The sequence below is a fragment of the Camelina sativa genome, chromosome 7 (assembly GCF_030686135.1).
Source record: "Camelina sativa cultivar CO46 ecotype springtype chromosome 7, ASM3068613v1".
Lineage (NCBI taxonomy): Eukaryota > Viridiplantae > Streptophyta > Magnoliopsida > Brassicales > Brassicaceae > Camelina > Camelina sativa.
The window spans coordinates 4,183,291-4,196,289 of NC_141886.1; the positions used below are offsets into that span (position 1 = coordinate 4,183,291).

A 12,999-nucleotide genomic window follows, 5' to 3' on the forward strand; every position below is an offset into this window, starting at 1 on the left:
ACCATTCTATCTCAATTTACAAAATTGGGGTTTCATGAGGCTTTAAATTTTCGTTGGGGAAGATAAGCACAAACAAAACAAATATTGTTTTTTTCGATCATGTGGCAAATTCAAGCTTCAGGTTGTTGCCGGCACACTCCAAGTTTGTTGATTTTTATTTATTACGTATTACTACTACACATTTGGATTTGAAGCTCTAGTCCGTAACCTAAATCAAGTTTTGTTTCTCATTTACTTACATTGAATTATAAAAGAGAGGAACGTTTCGTGCTGATCAATATAGGTAACGGAATTGTATCTAAAAGATAAAAAAAAATGAGATTTATAGAAGCAACTGGTCGTCGAACCATATCAAGGTTAACAAGCAACATGAAAATTAAAAGAAGAAACCCTAAATTTGGTTTGTATGATACATTGGCTTATAACTTATTTCGATTGCATGACCATAGGCATTGATTCAACACGTTGGTTATAACGAAACAAGACAAAAAAAAAAGTCTGACGTGCCATACTTTTATTTGATATAATTTTGCTGTACGATTCTATCCCAATTAACAAACAGAACAGAGGTTTCTGTAGGGTTTTAAGTTTTGTTTTTGTTGTTGTTTTGCTGGGGGAAGAAGAAGAAGCAGAAGCCAATACAGTTTTCAAATCGACTTGCAAAAATTCAAGCTTTTACATTGTTTCCACCACAACACAAGTCAAGGTTTGTTGATTTTTTTCTATTAAATTATATCTTCTTCCTCTTGTCCTTTTTTTTTTTTTTTTTTTTTGTCTGGGCGATTCAATTTTGGAATTGAACTTCAAAACTCTCTTTGGGTGTTTAAATTTTGTTCTCAGGAGGAGAAATGATTCTTCCATATTCGACACAGTTCACTTGCCCTGTTCAAGATAATGGATTTAGCTCTTCCCTATTATCATTTCCCCATTTCAGAAGACATCGTTTTGACGTTTTTGGTTCGGTGAAGATTGCTTCCTCCTCCTCCTATTCGGTTAGTCTCCGAATCGCAAAATTCTCTTTAGTTTTGATTACATGGAGTTCCAAATTGTTTAAAGTTGAAACCTTTTTGTTGTGCTCTGACGTATGGGGTGGTAAAGAAGGGGAATGTTATGAGGTCAAGAAGAAATGTGAAAGCTTTTGGGTTAGTTGATAAACTTGGGAAGAAGGTATGGAGAGAGAAAGAAGAAGATAGTGACAGTGAAGATGAGGGAGATGAGGAAGTGAAAAAAGATACCTCTGAAGGGAGTCTTGATGATCCGGAAGAGAGGAGGGAATGGAGGAAGACGATAAGAGATGTGATTGATAAGCATCCTGATGTCGAAGAAGATGAAGAGATTGATATGGTTGAGAAGAGGAGGAAGATGCAAAAGCTTCTTGCTGATTACCCACTTGTTGTGAATGAAGAGGATCCTGATTGGCCTGAGGATGCTGATGGTTGGGGGTTTAGTTTCAACCAGTTCTTTAATAAGATAACGATTAAGAATGAAAAGAAGGATGATGATGATGATGACGATGATGAAGGAGATGATAGTGAGAAGGAGATTGTTTGGCAAGATGATAACTATATACGCCCGATTAAAGATCTCACAACTGCAGATTGGGAGGAGACGGTGTTCAAAGATATCAGTCCTCTCATGGTTCTTGTTCACAACCGCTACAAAAGGTGTGTTGTAGTAACAGTTTGTTTTACTGTCAAAACTTTTTATGCTAGTGGTCTCTTTCATTTCGTTATACTTGGCTTTGCCAAACCCTCATGCTTGCCTGTGCTTTTCAAAATGCTACACATTTGGGAACTATTTTTGACATTTGTTTGATTAGATTTTATCTTCATTCCTAATTTTGATTGTTATTTAGGTTGTTTTGTTTATGTATTCAACACACTTTAGTGTTTAGAAAGTGTCAATCTTTATTGTATTCATAGACGGTTCTGGTTCTCTCTTCTTGCTTAAAGTTGACTTCCAGATGGAATATAGTAGCTCTAGTTTTGTTGTTAAAATTTGATAAGTGTTTTGGCTAATACCAGGCCAAAGGAAAACGAAAAATTCAGGGAAGAATTAGAGAAAGCGATTCAGGTAATATGGAGCTGTGGACTTCCTTCACCAAGGGTAAGTTTTTGAACATCTCTTTACCATTTCCAAAACCATTCTTGGATTTTGCTGTCTGTTATGTTCTATGCTTTAATCCTCTTCCTGGGTCATTATTACTTCCAGTGTGTTGCTGTTGATGCTGTGGTTGAGACAGATTTAGTCTCTGCATTGCAAGTATCTGTGTTCCCAGAGATCATCTTCACTAAAGCCGGAAAGATACTATACCGTGAGAAAGGTATTATCTCGATACCTAAAACCGTTCAGTACCGAAATCTCTAATCTTATTGTTGTACTTACAACAGTTTAACATATTTTCAGGCATTAGAACAGCAGATGAGCTTTCAAAAATTATGGCCTTCTTCTATTATGGAGCTGCAAAACCACCTTGTTTGAATGGTGTGAATAATTCGCAAGAACAAATTCCTTTAGTCGATGTAAGTGTCAATTAAGCATAAGCCTTTGTGATCTTTGTAATGTATGAACTGAAGAAGTAATCAATCTTTTGAATGTCAAATATATGTTTTTTTTTCTTCTGAAATTGCTATTTATAGAACATGATATGAGTCACAGAAGCAGAGACTTCGCGTCCGTAAACACTTGATCACCATGTTTCTCTCTCTCTTGTGACGTGCTCTCTTCTCCCTTTCTCTCTCGTTCTCTCTCAATCTCTTCTTCTCATTTCCTCTTCATGGTTGGATTCGTTCCGGTTTCCAAATTTCTTCATTTCGTGAGTTCTTTTGATCTTCTTCTACCATGGATTCGGTTATCATTGAAGCAGATGAGCGGGAGGCGTTGGCATCGCTCGTCCCCGCTCATCCGCTGCCTCCTCGTAAGACGCATTCCTATGTTGAGCAATGTGAACAGAAGCCGCACCACCCGATCCGCAAATATAGCCTTGATGAGGGCTCTAGATCTGTAACGTCGGATTCTGAAGCTATATATTTAGACTCCTCCGGCGAGTTCTCCACCGAAGGAGTAGTCAGCATCAATGGCAGAACCGGTGGCGAAAGAGGCAACAGGGAGGATTACGGTTTTGTCACACCTCCATCCAAACCAGCATCACAGCTCGGTGGAAATGATGGTGGCAGGGAGGATGGTATCGAGTCCCTTCCGGAATTCATCAGCGCAGGAGGCGGCATTGACGTATTCAAAGTGCCGGTGCGTGCTGCGGTGAATCCTGGACGGCCGCCATGTCTTGAGCTCCGACCGCATCCGTTAAGAGAGACACAGACGGGAAAGTTTCTCAGAAACATTGCTTGCACAGAAAGTCAGCTATGGGCGGGACAAGAGAACGGCGTGAGGTTCTGGAACTTGGAGGAAGCATACGAGGTTGGTTGTGGCCTTGGTGGGCAGGTACGTCGAGGGGATGAGGATACAGCACCGTTTCATGAATCTGTTCCGACCTCGCCTGCTTTGTGTTTGATGATTGACCACGGCAATAGGCTTGTGTGGACTGGCCACAAGGATGGCAAAATTAGGGCCTGGAAAATGGATCAGCCGAGTACGACTACTGCGGATGATTCAAAGCCTTTCAAGGAACGACTCTCGTGGCAAGCTCATCGTGGTCCTGTGAATTATATTGTCATTAGCTCATATGGTTAGTGTTCTCTGATTCTAGAGAGTTAATCTAGTTTTTGATGGTTCGTATTTGGATTCTCCAATCTTTTTGGTCTCTTCTTGTTTATGTTTCAGGTGATATGTGGTCATGTTCTGATGGCGGATTGATAAAAATATGGACGTTGGATTCTTTAGAGAAGTCTCTGGTGCTTAAGCCGGAGGAGAAGCATATGGCTGCATTGTTAGTGGAGAGGTCTGGCATTGACCTGAGGAGCCAAGTTACTGTCAATGGTACATGCAGCATATCTTCATCAGATGTCAAGTTTTTGTTAGTTGATACAGTAAGAGCTAAAGTGTGGGCTGTGCAGCACCTATCATTCTCAATCTGGTAGGCTTTTTTTCCCTCTGAAATAATGACATGCAATAGTCTTCAATACTGGAACTTTCTCTGTTGTGGTTCTATTATGATTATTCAAAGAGATCTATCTGTGCAGGGATGCCCAGAATAAAGAGCTTGTGAAAGTTTTTAATATTGATGGCCAAGTCGAAAATCGTGTGGACATGCCACCAACGCAAGGTCAACAAGTTGAAGAAACGAAAGTGAAGTTCTTCTCTGCACCAAAAAAGGAAAAGTCGCAGGGGTTTCTGCAACGATCGCGCCATGCCATAATGGGAGCTGCAGGAGCTGTTCGTCGAGCAGCCACTAGAAGTACAGGAGCTTTTGCAGAAGACACTAGGAAAGTAGAAGCTATTGCGATAGCAGCAGATGGATCAATTTGGACTGGAAGCATGAATGGCGTAATTGCTCAGTGGGACGGAAATGGAAACCGTTTGCGGGAGGTGAATCATCATCAGCAGGCTGTTCTGTGCTTTTGCACTTTTGGTGATCGAATATATGTGGGTTATGCAAGTGGTTACATCCAGGTCTTGGATCTTGGTGGAAAGCTAATTGCAAGCTGGGTTTCACACAATGAACCTGTGATAAAGCTAGCAGCAGGTGGTGGTTTCATTTTTAGCTTAGCAACTCATGGTGGTGTAAGAGGATGGTATGTGACATCTCCAGGACCTCTGGACAGCGTAATCCGAACGGAACTCTCTCAAAAGGAAATGTCCTATGCTCGACAAGACAGTGTTAAAATCTTGGTTGGTACCTGGAATGTTGGTGAAGGGCGGGCCTCACGTGGGGCGCTTGTCTCTTGGTTGAGTTCTGCTGTTTCAGATGTCGGCATTGTTGCTATTGGGTTGCAAGAGGTGGATATGGGGGCTGGTTTCCTAGCCATGTCCACTGCTAAGGAAACGGTAACTCCATTTCTTACAGTTACTCATGACTATTTTTCTTAAATCGAAACCGGTTGACCAGATCATTAACCCAACTGCAGCACGCAAAACTGGTCCAGTACTACCTAAGATCACTAGTTATTGAGAAAAACTGTCTTCACTAAAATGATTAAAATGTTGCATGCGGATTCAATATGCTTAATATTGGGACAATGCTGTTTGTCTACATATTTTAAGTCAGCTCATATTGGTGTTTCGGTTGTAGGTAGGGGTTGAAGGAAGTGCCGTGGGCCAATGGTGGCTTGATGCAATTGGAAATGCCCTGGATGAGAGAAATACTTTTGAACGTATGGGTTCAAGGCAGTTAGCAGGACTGCTAATATCTCTTTGGTAGGCAAAAAAAAAAGTCATATTAGATGAGTTACATTATTTGGTTTCTCGAGTGATTGCAGGTGGACCAGATAACAGTCATTTCTTTCCTTACATAGCACTTGAAGTCTTTTAACCTGTCTTAAGAGTGTAAAGTTAAATCATATATTCCAGGTTAATCATCTTTTGTCACATCATGTCTTATAACTTTCTTAGGGTGAGGAAGAGTATAAGAACACATGTCGGAGATCTTGATGTCGCAGCAGTTCCATGTGGCTTTGGCCGCGCCATTGGCAACAAGGTTTGTCTTTACAGCTGTCTTTCACTTGGATCTGTACTTCTGTAGAACACCAAATTATTTAGTCTGATGTATGATCCAATAATCAATGATAATGGATTTTGATGGCTAACCTCCGATGAAAATGAGTCATCATTGTTGATCTCATTGCTCACATATTATTGTTCCTACATTGTCAAAAACAGGGAGGTGTGGGTTTGAGAATCAGAGTTTATGACAGAATTATGTGCTTTGTGAACTGTCACTTGGCTGCTCACCTGGAGGCAGTTACTCGGAGAAACGCGGATTTCAATCACATATATCGGTCAATGGTCTTCTCTAAAGGACAAAGTGTATATACTGCTGCAGCTGGTATAGTACCGTACCTGTTTTTGTCTTGCTCTCTTGGCTTCTCCACGTACTTATTTTGGCTGCTTTATTCTTCTGGCTTGCCATGGGCCCTCTCTCTTGCAGCTGGTGCGTCAACTTCTGCTCAAGCGCTAAAGAATAACACTGTAAGAACTTACTATAACTAACAGCATTTATAATTTTGGTTCACAATCTTGGTCTCAAGCTCCTGTTGTTTGTCCCTTGCTAATGTTATTGTTCGTTTTCTTTTCTTTCCTAGAATACAAACATCAGCAGTGAAGAAGAGAAGTCTGATTTAGTAGCAGCAGATCTGGTTGCATTTTTCGGTGACTTCAATTATAGGTTGTTTGGTATAACTTATGATGAAGCGAGAGACTTCATTTCGCACCGATCTTTTGATTGGCTTAGAGAGAAAGACCAACTTAGGCAAGAGATGAATGAGGGAAAAGTGTTCCAAGGAATGCGTGAGGCGTTAATCACCTTCCCGCCGACTTACAAATTTGAAAAGAATAAACCAGGTCTTGGAGGTAAATGATAGATTTGAAATATACTCTGCAAATTTCTCCTGATTTCTCACTAACGAAACAAGCTTGTAGGAAGAGAAAGATTTGGAAAATGTAATTGAATTCTATGCTGCTCCTATCTCCAGGGTATGATTCAGGGGAGAAAAAGCGAATACCCGCATGGTGTGACAGAGTTATATATAGAGACAACCAATCACTCACATATTCGGAGTGCAGTTTGCAGTGTCCTGTAGTTGCGGCTACTATAATGTAATGTTCCATCCCACGATCCTTACTCTCTTTTCTTTCCCCTTCCCTCTTTCTCAACACCCTCCTCCTATGCATTGTGTTTGCAGGTATGAAGCTTGTATGGATGTGACTGAGAGTGATCACAAACCCGTGCGGTGCAAAATTCATGCTAACATAGCGCACACCGATAAATCTGTGCGAAGACAAGAGTTAGGGAAAATAGTAAGGTCCAATGAGAAACTCAGATCCATGTTCGAGGAACTAAAATTGGTTCCAGAAACATCAGTGAGCACCAACAACATTCTTCTTTATAGTCAGGACACATTCATCTTTACAATCAGAAACACTTCAAACTCTAGTAGAGCCATCTTCAACATCGTCTGTAAGGGTCAAACTCTCGTTAGAGAGGATGGAGAGGAACCCGAGAATAGAGGCACCTTTGGTCTCCCTCGCTGGCTCGAGGTTATTATTCTCCTTCTATACCAATGATTTGCTGTTTTCACTATACCAGTTGACAAGATTTAATAATATTAATTACAAAAATCTCTAGGTTTCTCCAGGAGCTGGGATTATAAAACCAGATGCTTCACTGCAGGTGAAGGTTCATCATGAAGACTTTAACACCTCAGACGAGTCCATTGATGGCATCCAACAAAACCCATTTTGTGAAGACAGTTCTGACAAAGAAGTGACCCTGATCATAATCGTTCAGGGAAGCTGCTCGACCAGAACAACAAGCCACTCTATCAAAGTCCGTCACTGCTCGTCAGCTGCCAAATCCCTTAGTATTGTTCATTCTAAAACGACCAGCATGACAAAGAATCTAGAGGGTTCCACTCGTTACCAGACAGAGTCTAACCGCGGTGGAAGCACCAGACACAGAACCGATGACTCCACCAGACGTGGTTGATGATGATTCCTGTTACATCACAACTATAGCTAGATCTTAGGAACAGAACTGTGATGCCATCAAAAGAATTGCTAACAGACCCACTAGGAGATTAAAATTCTTATATTCACAACTAAGGATTCGGGTTACATTCAGTTATAGTTTCTTCATTTTCATTCTTTGATTCATCGGATTGCAGAGCAGATTGCTTTAAGATTGTTCTTCATGGTACTGTGAACTTCTCTCTCTTTGTCTCTCTCTCGAAAGGAAGACATTACACAGCTAAATGAACTCATAACAGATCTGTTATTCTAGTCGAGAAGCTCAAATAGCAATGACTTACAGGTACAAAAATACAAGTATATATTGGTTATTCTTACATTGTGGGGAGATCTCATTGTCCAAATTCTCTACAAATCAGAGGGCATACATTCTCTTATTGTATTCACCATTTAGAATATCTGAATCAGACGGCATACGAGACATAGAGAAAGACTGAGACTTGCTTCTCTCTTTCCTTATGCCCCTCAATTTAGACTCCTCCATCCTATGCATGACCACACAATAGCACATCGCACCAATCGTAGTCAACATAATCGTGCCGCCGATAACAGTGGCACACACAGCCAACCAAATCTCCTGTTTGCCAACAACAATATAAGAGAGAGAAACAAAGGCAATGGATATGAACAAACAAGCACACCACATGAGCTTGTTGATCACAAACACAAGCTTCTTCTTTGCCTTCTGCTCAATCACAACAACCGAAGTCTGCACCACAACAACAGCTAGGGATATAAACAATGCCAAGCTGTCAAAGATGAAGAAGACCAGAAACGGTGCTTTGTTTGCTATATGAGCTTGTCCTAGCAATGATCCTTTCGACCGGTCCTCTTCGTACTGACCGGGTATTGTGAAGATTGCTGCAAAAGCCACCGTGGCAATAAGTACAGCCACCACAGTTGCTGAGTTTATAGCGTTGTTTAGACCGCTAATGTGAAGTTTCTTGAGTCTTTTTGCTATCTTCTGGACTCTTACACCTGTTTGTCTGGATTGCTGGAGCTGAGATTGTACCTCGTGCTTGATGTCGCTGACTGTTTGCTTTAGTTGCTTAGCTGGGTTTTGAGGCTTTCCGAGATCTTTAGCTGTAGCGGCTCCTGCTTCCTTCAGAACTGACACAAGCTCTGCGTTTCCTATTTTCTCAGCGATATCTAGTGGTGTATCTCCAGCTTTGTTTATAGGATTGAGGTTAATGCCTTCAAAAGATACCAAACACCGCACTATCTGCAGAGAAGTCAATTAACAGTTTACATGAGAACTAAAAAAGGATCATTACAGTTGAGAAAAGTAAAGAGCCATTACCTTAATACGCCCCTTGTTTGTGGCAATGTGCAATGGCGTATTTCCTTTATTATCCTCAACGCTCAAAACCGCAACATCAGGTTTCACCAACTCCACAACAATCCCATCATTTTGACCTTTCACAGCCATGTGAAGAGCAGTTTGCCCTTTCTTATCGGTTCTAAACCCAATGCTTGGATCATTACCTATCAGAGATTTAACAACTTCCACATGACCCATCCTTGCTGCAGAGTGAAGCGCAGTTTTACCGTTGTTCTTAGCAATCTTAGCCAGATTAGAGTCTGTCTCCAAAAGAAGATTCACCACATCAATGTGTCCTTGTGTTGCAGCTGTGTGTAAGGCAGTTGTACATGATAAATCCGTTGTCATTGCCAAATTTGGGAATGCCTCCAACAGTATTTTCAACACCTCTGCAAAATAAAGACAAGCCAAGTAAGAGAACAATACATTAAGAATGGAAAAGATTTGAAAATAGTAAAAAAAATCTTTATACCGAGATGGCCTTGTTTGGCTGCAACATGGAATGGATCAAACCCGTTTCTAGCAGCAATGGAAGCAGTCTCAAGGTCCATATGCGTCAACATCTCCTCAACAACAACCGAATGCCCATTTTCAGCTGCAGTATAAAGAGGAGTCTCTCCTTCAAGATTCTGCTTTGACAACAACTCTTTCAACTCATCCCCACAACCTCGAATCAGTTCTTTAACCTTACTTAAGTTCCCAGTTCGAGCAGCGATATGAAGAGAAGAGTCTCCTCTTTTACCAGGTGATTCAGTCTTCTTCCTCCTCTCACCTATAAAACTCAATTGCCTCTCCATAACCACACGGAAGCTCTTCTGCTTCTCTAAAAACCCACCACGGAAACTCTTCTGCCTCTCCATTGTTGCTTTGCCAAAACTAGGTAGCTTCTCCATAACACCACGTTTATGATTATTATTCTCAACGTTGTTGACACCTCGAAAACTCTGTTGCTTCTCCATTGATCTCCCGAGTCTGCTTTGCTGATAATTCTCTACATTAACACCTTGGAAACTCACTTGTTTCTCTAAAGCTCTGGCCTTTCTCGGTTGATTCTCAACCACACATCGGAAACTCTGTTGTTTCTCCATTGACTTTGTCTGCTTCTCTTGTGTTTGGTTTAACATAATACCATTAAAGCTCTGTTGCTTCTCCCCCACAGGACTGTTCTGCTTCTCTTCCATTATAGTCATATCTACTATTACTCAGAATTTATTTATCGTCGTTATCAACAAAACTACCTAAACCCAGATGATCTAATTCTCCTCCCAAATCTAACCAACCAAAAAAAACCCTAATTTCTAATTACACACAAATCTTGAGAAGAAAAAAAAGGAGTAAGCTTTTGTTGACACCATCATCACCTCAAAGAATCCATGTATATCATCAAGAAGAAGAAAAAAAAAACAACTTTACGGGAAACGATTTAGAGACAAGACTCAAGAGTTCATGTCAAATCGTCCCCTCCCAAGCTGTGAAGAAACTTGGAATCGATTAAAAGATCGGAGATTGAAGCTGATTCAGTTACCTCCAGAAGACTCAAGCGAAACAACACCAAAAGAGCTGGAATTTAAAACAAGGGTTTGAAAAAAAAGCTTAAGCCTTAACTCGAGCTATCTGACCACATCTGTGAAGTTTGTTGTTTTTAGGCCGGAGACGAAGAAGAAGAAAAGAGAAGAGAGAGAGAGAGAGAGAGAGAAATTGTGTCAGAAGAAGCAGAACATCAACATCATAATCAGTTTGAAGAATTTCAGCAGCCACAAACTCTTTTGTTAGTGCCTTCTTTTTTAAAAAATATAACACGCTTTTATTTCACCTCACTCTCTCTATGTAATAAGCCCGAGATAATTATAAAAGTTGAACTTTTTTTTTGTCGACAATATAATTTCTTTTTTCTGCAAGAGTTTAATAAGAAATTGATGGAGGTCTCTAGTGACTCTTTTCATTGACTCTTCTATGGATGGTTGGATGGTGCCATGTCACCTAATCCAAGTTGAAAGTCTAAACAAAGAGGATACAACTTGTTGTAAAAAAAAGTTTTGAGTCAGTATCACTTAGTTAGGGTGTTTTTTTTTTTTTTTTTTTTTTGCGGTTTACCACTGTTTTGGGTCTTTTTATTGTTTATCACTTTGTTAGTTAATTAACGATTTTTAACTCTTTTGTTGTATGTAACTAAAAGGACTTGTCTTGTACAACAAAAACCAAGGGCGGCTAAAAAAAACTTGCGTTTCTTACAACTTTTTTTCACTTTTCTAACCAAATATCAATTAACTCAAAAGTTATTAAACAAAATAAAAATTATAATCGGAGACGCAAGGAATCCACATTAGTTTTTTTGTAAGTTTGAAAAGGAAAAAAAAACACGATTGTTTTGCCAAATATGTAAGTATACTATTGTAGTATAGTGGCCAACAACCATACGGTCCATACCTAAAATTCACGGTTATAATCTGCAAGTGGGATTGAGAAACTGTCCATTATTTTGAATTATCAATCATATATAAGACCAGAAAAATATAAAAGAGTTTGTCCCTTCGGTTGACAAAAAAAAAAAAAAAATTATCGATCCATTCATAGTGCTCCGATAAATTTGTAATCACTACAGACAAATTATGAAATAAAAATAAACGATAAACCGACCATGTGCTTTTTATAATTATGCTTTATATATGCAATTATCAAACTTTTTTCCTTCTCATATGCATGCATATTGGAAAATATATAATATACTTCCTTGCAAAAGTGTCATTTTTTTTTGTCAAATCTAAGGTTTGATATCATATTGTCAAAAAGATAAAGAAAAAGAAGGCTTTTGATATCACATATCCATTAAAGGGAGAAGCTTCCTTCTTACCTTTTAAAGATATGATTGCAAATTGTCAAATGGTGGAACTAACAAGCTATGGGAATGGATTCATCTCGGGAGGGAAGAGAGGAACCTCTTGGATCCAAAGCAAACTCGACAGATGTTTTGGCAATAAGGAATGGTTTAAGAGATTTTCTATATCGAATCAAACGTTTATAGAGAAAAGAGGATCTGATCACAGGCCGGTTCTAGTCAAGCTCACTTCCGTTAAAGAACCTTACAGAGGCAACTTCAGGTTTGACAAGAGATGCTTCAACAAGCCCAATGTCAAGCAAGCAATCTCAACTGCCTGGAATGCACCTAATCTTCGCAGAAATGGAGTAGTATCAGAAAGACTTATCAGTTGCAGAAAAGCTCTTCGTCAGTGGAAAAAAGAGAATAATACAAATGCTTTGACAGAAATCAATCAGCTTCAACTCAGTTTGGAGGAGGAACAATTCTCTGGATTTCCTTATACCCTTAAGATGAGTAGACTGAGGAAAAGTTTGTGTACTGCCTATAAAAAAGAAGAATCTTATTGGAAGCAAAAGTCCCAAGAAAAATGGTCAAAATCAGGTGACAAAAATACTAAGTATTTTCACTCCTCTGTTAAAGCGAATAGGAGGAAGATCAGACTTGACAGATTGATAGATATCAATGGATATGCTCAAAAAGCAGAAGCTTCAAAAGGCTCAGTGGCAATTGCTTACTTTCAAGATCTCTTCACTTCTACAAACCCGGATTCCTTTGAAGACTTTTTCCATGATTTTCATCCAAGAGTCTCTGCTTCCATGAACGACCATCTTTGCATGAAGGTTACGGCTGAGGATGTGAAAGAAGCTGTTTTCGCCATTAAGCCCTCAACTGCTCCAGGGGCAGATGGCTTTACTGGTTTTTTCTTCCAAAAATATTGGCATATCATTGGGGCTCAGGTTACTTCTGAGATTCAAGCCTTCTTCTCCAAAGGTATCTTCCCTGAGGAATGGAATTACACTCAGCTCTGTCTATTGCCAAAGAAGGAGAATCCGGAGCACATGTCAGATCTTCGTCATATCAGCTTATGTTCAGTCCTTTACAAGATTATCTCTAAGATCATCATCAAGCGCCTCAAACCCCTCCTGAATGAGATTGTATCTCCAAATCAGACAGCCTTCGTCCCAGATAGGCTTATCTCTGATAATATCCTTATTGCTCA

At 39.8% G+C, this 12,999-nt stretch overlaps 3 protein-coding genes across 6 annotated transcripts; 2 read left to right on the forward strand and 1 right to left on the reverse strand.

The window, feature by feature from the left end:
• Nucleotides 1-548: 548 nt before the first annotated feature.
• LOC104700282 (thioredoxin-like fold domain-containing protein MRL7L, chloroplastic) lies at nt 549-2,682 on the forward strand. 3 transcript variants are annotated; one of them, XM_087456893.1, is made up of 7 exons: nt 554-706; nt 841-992; nt 1,099-1,664; nt 2,025-2,106; nt 2,212-2,323; nt 2,407-2,522; nt 2,640-2,682. In XM_087456893.1, exons 2-7 carry the CDS (start codon nt 849-851, stop codon nt 2,649-2,651), a joined length of 1,032 nt encoding a protein of 343 aa, XP_087313019.1. In that variant the 5' UTR covers nt 554-706; nt 841-848; the 3' UTR covers nt 2,652-2,682. The 3 variants fall into 3 exon arrangements, with proteins under 3 accessions (XP_087313018.1, XP_087313019.1, XP_087313020.1); XM_087456892.1 differs by lacking the exon at nt 2,640-2,682 and having other exon boundaries at nt 549-706; nt 2,407-2,626; XM_087456894.1 differs by lacking the exon at nt 2,640-2,682 and having other exon boundaries at nt 1,102-1,664; nt 2,407-2,626.
• Nucleotides 2,640-7,761, forward strand: LOC104704303 (type II inositol polyphosphate 5-phosphatase 14). 2 transcript variants are annotated; one of them, XM_087456890.1, is made up of 11 exons: nt 2,640-3,685; nt 3,781-4,033; nt 4,140-4,944; nt 5,189-5,313; nt 5,509-5,593; nt 5,776-5,941; nt 6,044-6,084; nt 6,198-6,465; nt 6,588-6,711; nt 6,798-7,152; nt 7,241-7,761. In XM_087456890.1, the coding sequence occupies exons 1-11, from the start codon at nt 2,842-2,844 to the stop codon at nt 7,598-7,600; spliced, it is 3,426 nt and encodes a 1,141-aa protein (XP_087313016.1). In that variant the 5' UTR covers nt 2,640-2,841; the 3' UTR covers nt 7,601-7,761. The 2 variants fall into 2 exon arrangements, with proteins under 2 accessions (XP_087313016.1, XP_087313014.1); XM_087456888.1 differs by having other exon boundaries at nt 2,736-3,685; nt 5,776-6,084.
• Nucleotides 7,762-7,866: 105 nt separating this feature from the next.
• LOC104700284 (ankyrin repeat-containing protein At5g02620) lies at nt 7,867-10,887 on the reverse strand. Its single transcript, XM_087456891.1, has 3 exons — nt 9,435-10,887; nt 8,942-9,351; nt 7,867-8,863 (listed from the first exon to the last, which is right to left on the reverse strand). The coding sequence occupies exons 1-3, from the start codon at nt 10,150-10,152 to the stop codon at nt 7,997-7,999; spliced, it is 1,995 nt and encodes a 664-aa protein (XP_087313017.1). The 5' UTR covers nt 10,153-10,887; the 3' UTR covers nt 7,867-7,996.
• Nucleotides 10,888-12,999: the final 2,112 nt, after the last annotated feature.